The 7,559-nt window shown below is 40.8% G+C and overlaps 1 protein-coding gene across 1 annotated transcript in view; it reads left to right on the top strand.

Annotated features, from left to right (window-relative positions):
- Window positions 1-655: 655 nt before the first annotated feature.
- The window catches only part of dhx16 (DEAH (Asp-Glu-Ala-His) box polypeptide 16), a 36,125-nt gene continuing 29,221 nt past the window's right edge, over window positions 656-7,559 (top strand). Inside the window, exons 1-7 of the mRNA XM_085177248.1 lie at window positions 656-934; window positions 3,229-3,434; window positions 3,541-3,782; window positions 5,303-5,483; window positions 5,572-5,628; window positions 5,732-5,986; window positions 6,066-6,299. Coding sequence (XP_085033374.1) covers window positions 3,237-3,434; window positions 3,541-3,782; window positions 5,303-5,483; window positions 5,572-5,628; window positions 5,732-5,986; window positions 6,066-6,299 — 1,167 coding nt within the window. The 5' untranslated portion in view covers window positions 656-934; window positions 3,229-3,236. The remainder of the gene's footprint in view (window positions 935-3,228; window positions 3,435-3,540; window positions 3,783-5,302; window positions 5,484-5,571; window positions 5,629-5,731; window positions 5,987-6,065; window positions 6,300-7,559) is intronic.

Here is a 7,559-nt window from a genome sequence, read left to right as displayed (position 1 = left end):
TCTTAGCATTAAGTCTGTTGTTGGTGGTGATATTGTGTGTGTTAGACTGCTATTATAATAGCAGGAAGTTGGGGTGGATTAGTGGCTCAGCTAATATAACTTATAATATTGACTCATCATCAACTAAAAGCCAGAACCTAAAGATTTTTGTTTACAATAAAAGAATTGGGAAATTGAGTTCTGGTTGTGAAATATCTCTAAAAATCATAATATGGATTGAAGAAGCTGGAAACATTTCTCAAATCTTAATAAGACACAGGACAGTACTGTATGTGAGGCTATGCCCGGTGTATTCAACGCCATTTTCTTCGCAGATTCTACTTCTGATAACATGTTCTACTTTCCCCTGTTTACTTTTTTCGTAGTGTTTTGTCAGAGAATATCTTATTTTATCATCTCTTATGAAAGTGGAAAGACAGGCTGACATATGAGATCAGGCAGGACTCTGCAGATGATATTGTGACCTGTAGTGAGAGTATGGAGCAGGTGGAAGAATAAGAAGAGAATTATTAAATATAAAATGTATTGTCCTGCTCTTATTTTCTGTTTGTTTGCGGAACTGGATGTTTTGGTTTGTTTTATTGCTAGCGGGTGTTGCTGTTCTTTACATGGCCACACGGGGGCAGTGAGTGCCCGCGCCTCTGATGCAGCCCGCTCTTCTTCTCTAGTTTAGCCTGACGTATTTCCGTTTGGAAGTTCAGCGTGCGTTAAGCTAAAACAGCAAAACAGTTTACAGTGTATGAGTGTGTGTGATGTATTTTTAGGACAAATGAACAGTTTTTCGTGTCTACAGCAGGATGCTCGTGTCCGCTAAGTGTCCGAACAGGAGACTTGTGCGCTGCAACTCAAGCTAACGCCTCATCTGTAGCTGGAGTTAGCAGTCGGCTAACTCTCAACCTGCGGTTTCTGTCACAACAAGAGCGTTTGAGAAGCGGTGAGTGGACTTCAGAGACGGTTGTGTTGTGTCTCCTCTAACGCTCACACTTTGTATAATACAGGTGTAACAGTGGCTGGATAACTACGCTGTAATATGAAAACTGAGAGTATTGGTGCAGCGGCTTGAACAAAACACTGCGGTTTGAAACGACGCTGAATCCAGATCTGCAGTTAAAGGCGAAGCTTGTTTAACGAAACCTAAATGTGAGGAAACATTTTTATTTAGTAGTTTTGCAACAACAAAAAAACACTCACTGCTCTGACTCTTTAGCTTTCACAGAGGTTATCAAATCCAGATTGTCAAAGGTTAATGCTGAAGGTTTGTAACTGGACCTGGTCTGAATGTGGGAAAGGCAGCAGGGAAATCATCCCTTTTTGCACATTTACTGTCCTGGAGCATCCTCCAAGTTGAAGCTGACATGTTGGCTGGCTCCTTTCAGTGTGGAGGTGTAGCATCTCCATTCATGCTCCTTCATGTCCTGGTTTCTAAAGTCTCCCTCTTAAACCCAGATTTTAAAAGTCTGGATAAAGTTTCTTTTACTTTTGTTCTGCTCTAGATGCTCCAACAGTCAAAGCATTGCTGCCTGTTTTTGTGTTTTCACAAAGGGATTCACTGCAGCTCTACAGTTTAGTAAAGTTTTCCCTTTCTAAGGGTGATCCTGTCCATATTTGAAAATTCTGGATAAATCATTTCAAAGTTTGTTTATTTTTTAAAATTAAGTTGCAGTGATCTGTGACTTAATTTAAATCTCGTCCTGGAGTCTGTTAAAACAAGTCTGGTCAAATGTAAAAATCTGTTAGCCTTTTAAAAACAAACAAACAAACAAACTCATTTGTTTACTCATCATATGGCCAGGTGTGGTCCACATGTGCAGAACAGTATCTACAGTGTTTTAGATCATTTGAACAGTGAATCATGCAAAGCCAGTCTAGGTCATCTTTAAAGAACAGTGTTTAAAATGATCCTTATTTATCCTAAGCTGGGCCTTGGTGCAGCCCTCCATTCACCCTGTGTCTGAAAAGAGCCACGCCGGCTCTATTTTGATTCAGCCTTTCTTTACAACAGCATTCTTTTGATTGGCCGCTTCATGCAAACAGCAACTTGGCGGATGCTGTGCTGATAACCATATTAAGGATATCCTCTGTGTGGGATATCATACATACAGGTGTGGGGGAATACATATGCGACTTATATACATCCTCTATACTTGCTACAGAAGAAAGTGGTACGAATGGTTCATAATGTTAAATATAGAGAACATACAAATAATTTGTTTATAAAATCGAAATTGTTGAAATTTGAAGACTTAGTGAAATTACAGACATTATTATTCATGTTCAAGGCAAAAAATAACACATTACCTCTTAAGTTACAAAGTTTGTTTGTATTGTGTTCAGGAAGTGGGGACAGTAGAAGGAGGTTTGACTTTAAGCATAAGTTTGCTAAGACCACACAAAGGCAAATGTGTCCGACAGTTAAAGGTATAAGAATATGGAATTCTCTTGAAGATAATCTCAAGAGTTGTACAAACATGCACCGTTTTAAAATGTGTTACACACTTAAAAGGATAAATCAGTATGAAGAACATGAAAGTAATTTGGGCTAAATGTGGAAGAAAAAAAATTTCATTGCCATTTAATGCTGTATATTGCTGATTATATTGATTTGTTGTTTAGTTTTACATTGTTACATAAAGATACATGTTAGGGGGGTTTTTGGGGGGTATTGGCGCCCTCTTGTAAGAATATTTGGATTGCAGATAGGGGGCAGGTGCTAACAAGAATTTATTCTTCTTCCTGCTCCTTTTCACCCATGGGTGCAGTGTCATATTAATGGGAAGGAGGTTCTGTATGTAGGAAAAGAAACACTGTTGAACCATGTGTGAAATAAATAAAGAAATGAAATGAAATACATCTAGAGGAGTTGAAAAAGCGGTTTTGGCTCACAGGCATTACTTATACATATGTTGACCTCATTGTCTAAAACTTTGGCGATGTTTAAAATGATCACCCATTGGAACGCTAATTATATAAGAGAGAAAGTAAGGAAAAATATGTAAGATCCTTTATTTGTTAATTATTTTAAGCTCGTCTTTCATGAAGCTGCTGTGGGATTATTTTCTTTGGGAATCAGTTCATTCTTAGGACAACTTTTTGAAAACATTACAGCCTTCTAAACCTTTATTTTTCAGGCCTTGTATGATAATAATGGTAACCAGGTACCTGCGCATGTGTCTGTCGCACTGGGATTTTGGATAACCCTGTTTTTGTTCTGTGACTTTGCCCTTTCAGAAGACACCATGGCCAATCTGGAGCAGTGGGTGAGCGACCGTCTCCACGACATCCTCGGGCTGAGTGACAGATACGTGTCTCAGTTCATGATCGGCACTGCTCGGAAAGCATCGAGTCCCGAAGACTTTGTGGCTCGTCTCGAGCAGACGGGCACGATTGACATCGACCAGAGCGTGGCCGCCTTCGCAAAGGAACTCTTTGAAAAGGTTCATTCATGAAACTCTACCCGAGTTCCCTGTGACGTTCACCAAAACTCGTTTTCTTTTAGCTCTGGTGGTTTAAAAAACCTCTAATGTTGTTTTACTGTTGCAGGTTCCTCATAAACAGGTTGTTGAGAAACCGTCCCGAGCGGTGGAACGGCAAGCGATGGAAATGGAGAGGAAGAACCGGACGTACACGTTACTGGAGGACAGCGACGATGCCGATGAAGACGCTGCGAGGGAGAAACAGAAAGGAAAAAAGAAAAGCAAAGACAAGGAACGCGGGAACAAGAGGAAGCACATCAGACAGAAGAAAGGCAGCGAGTCGTCCAGCGAGGAGGAAGCACCTAAAAGGTCATCTGCTTATTTTCTGCTTTTTTAAGATGTTGGTGCTTTTTTCTGTTGTTTTTTTATTACGATAATTTACATTCATATTTATTCTTAGTTGTGGAGGAGAGATAGACACTAGAGATGGCACGATACCACTTTTTTATGTCCGATACCGATATCATAAAGTTGGATATCTGCCGATACCAATATGAATCCGATATAGTGTGTTTTTTAATCAATAAAAGTTTTTTTAATATCTTGCTGCATTTTGTATAAGTTTATACTCAAGTTTAAATAAATAACAACACTAAAGCTATTCTGTTATACCTGTATGTAAAAAATACACTGCATCCAAAATATGTCATAGTTCAGCAACACTGATCAATCTAATAAACTTAAACCTGCTCCATCCTCCCTATTCTGGTATTTTAAAGAGTACTTAGCAGAAATATTAAGCAACCTAACTAATAGGGTTGCAAACTCCAAGCAAAAAAAAAAAAAAGGGAACCACCCTCCACCTCATGATGCTTAATTGATGTAATCAAATTTAATTTGATGCAGGGGGAAAATGCACAGAAATAAATTATTTTTCAAGAATAATTAAATAGATTCAACATCTTTCTTCTACAGAATTGCAGACTGCACAGATGGTATCTTCCCAAAGGAAAAAGTACTATAGCTTACTAGAGGATATTAGACTTAACAGTTACTATATACAGTAATGGACTTCTATATATTTTACATCAGATTAAAACTTTGGGTGTAAGAGTCAGATAATTATTTATTAAAAGCTCGACATTTTAAATAAAAATAAGAAAGAAAAGTATGTCTTTGTGCCCCCTTTTCCCTGTTCATGCCCTATCGGCCCCCCTGGCTAAACTTTGCTAGATCCGCCCCTGCACAGTTACCAGCCGTCAGCTGCGTAGAAAAAGATCCTGGTGTAGAAATAATATTAAATAAATTCTAACAACAGCTTATCAAGCTTAATAGTGCTGCTGTTGTTCAGCCGCTGGTTTCCTCTTTCTGGTGAGAAGTGGGCCAAAAACTAAGAAGAGAGACGGACTCACGACAGAAAAGCCGATCAGCTGATCATTGATCAGTTTCTGATTGAAGCAGCAGCAGGAGAGAGAGAGAGAGAGAGAGAGAGATTGAGGCAGTCGCTCCATATATCTGTTGTTAAGTTTAACGTGGGAATGCTTTACATTCAGAGATGAACTTACACACTTGCTTTACTTCTCTCTGGGAAAACTTCCGCGGAGATGAAATACTGGTTTGGTAGCGAGGCTACAAACACACACAGCCGCTCGATCACGTGATGCACACTGCTGTGACGTGCTACGGTTATGAGCCGAGTTACGCCATGTCGCAAGTTTTGTGAGGTGCTTTTTTTATATTTAATGGATCGGATTACATTTGTTATTTCTCGCCGATATCCGATCCAGTAATTTGGGTCAGTATCGGACCGATACCAATACGTAATATCGGATCGGTCCATCTCTAATAGACACCAGTGTAAAACTATGTATCCTGTTCTCTAACATCAGGGATAAGTCGATTCAAGAGGACCACAAGTCAGTAAAGAGAGAAGAGGAGGAAGAGGAAGAGTGGGAGAAGGAAGAGAGAGAGCGACTGCAAGACATCGAGGAGAGGGATGCGTTTGCCCTGCGAGTGAGGGAGAAGGACAAGGAGAAGACGCGCAACATAGCCGAGAGGACGGACAAGAAGGTGGGCACGCAGCTCTTTTACGGTCTTTCACAGATGACCTCGTGTCTCACGCTGGTAAATATTTATCCTGTTGTTTTGTTCTCCACAGGCTTATGAGGAAGCTCAGAAGAGGCTGAAGATGGCTGAAGATGATCAGAAGAATATGGTGGGTGGTACGAGACAATTTGTGCGCTCATTGATTCCTGAAATAAACAAAGTGGACCTCAGTTGCTCAGCTGTGTGATAAGTTTCCCTCTTCCTCTTTAAAGTTGCCGGAGTTGAGGAAGCGCTCTCGATGGGAATATCTGAAGAAGAGAGAGTCGGAGAAGCTGGAGGACCTGGAGGCAGAGATTGTGGATGACGAGTACCTCTTCTCCACTGAGGAGCTGACAGACAGGGAGAAGAAGGAGCTGGAATACAAACGCACCATTCGGGATCTAGCTAAAGATTACAAAAAGGCCGGCGCCAAGGAGCAGGAGGAGAGAAAGAACAGATACTACATGCCGGAAGAGAATAGAAGAAAGGTGGGAATGAGGAATGTCACATGTAGAAACTCGACTGACTGCAGTTGTCCATTTATTTACCGTCTCTCCACACTTACAGGAGGTGCCACAGAGGGACCTGGAGCTGGAGGAAACCCCCATGGAGCTGGGAGGAGAGCAGGGTCGCTGGGAGGAGGAGAGGCTGAAGACGGCCTCCCTCAGCTTTGGGGCCAAGAAGGAGCGAGAGCAAGGAATGAAGCAGGAGCAGGAGAAGTACCAGCTGATCCTGGAGGAGGACGAGATGATCGACTTTGTCACCACCGCCATTACCATGAAGGGAACTCGGTCTGAAAAGGTGACGCTCATCAGATTCCTTATTGTTTTTATCGTTGTGGGTCTCGTTTAATTTTGGCATCTGCAGCTCCGTGTGCAGTGTTGATTAAAAGGAAATATCTGCTTGTTTTCACCATCATAGTGCAGGCGTTACACAGCCTCCTGCACAGCAGCAATAGAGCGCTGTGCTTGATGGAAAATGCAAAGATACTAATTATTACCTGTTTACATATCATATCTGAAATAGCAGCTCTTTCTCAGCTGCATTTAAAAACAAAGAAAAAGACATAAATGGAAAAAAAGCATCAGCAGAAAAAATGTTGACCACCTGTTTGTTAAGATTAGTTGTTGCATTCACTTTTTACCTCTTAGACAGATGAACATATTTTTAGATTCGTCCTGATCTGTACTTTTTAACATGAATCTTCATTCTTCATCTCTGCCTTATTCCCAATGTTCAGACTGGAAAAGTATAGAAAATTACCACATAATTACATTTCTTTAAAAATATGTACATTTTCTATTTTAAAAAACCTCTTAATGTAAGCATAGAAGTGCAGAACCAAAGAAACATTTCCCAGCTCGGTCTAACAAAAATGTTCCTTTTTACTTGAGAGTGATTTTTAAAATTTTCCCCACGAAGGAAATTCCTAAATGCAGAGACGCAGGTGATTTCCAGTTACAGTGATAACAGCAGAGGGGAGAGTCCACTGGCTAAGCTCCAGCTTTTCATGTATTATATCTAGGGGTGGGTTTTTATAATCGATTTATCGATTAAAATCGATTCTGGCTTGGATAACGTAAAATCGATTCATTAAAATCCTGAATCGATTTTTTAATATAAATTTATTTTGCCCGAAATGCCAGAATCTCTGGTGAAATCTCACAAAATTTCAACAACCACCAAACAGCTGAGACAGTAAATGAGAGCAGGAACACGGATTCTGCACAAAGACTTAAACACACAGTGCAGCCCGCGGATCAGAATCAGTTAGATGTTGCCTTTCTCACGGTCGGGGCTGAAAGCCGACAGCCCGCTGATTCTGATCTGTCGACGGTCCGCGCTTTGTGTTCACGCCCTTTATGCGCTGATTCTAAAGCTGTTAGTTTTATCTCTCTCCAAACAATATTGACCGAACCAGCAGCAAAAGAAGATCCAAACTACGCTTCACATAAACATCGTCATGAATTCACTCTGACTTTTACTGTTTTGCTTCGACCACGATGCACAGCTCTCTCTCGCATGCTCGCTCTCTCGCTCGCTCTCTCTCCCTCTCTCTCT

The sequence above is a fragment of the Neolamprologus multifasciatus genome, chromosome 11 (genome assembly GCF_963576455.1).
Source record: "Neolamprologus multifasciatus chromosome 11, fNeoMul1.2, whole genome shotgun sequence".
NCBI classification, from domain to species: Eukaryota; Metazoa; Chordata; class Actinopteri; order Cichliformes; family Cichlidae; genus Neolamprologus; species Neolamprologus multifasciatus.
This window is presented reverse-complemented; position numbering and strand designations above follow the sequence as displayed.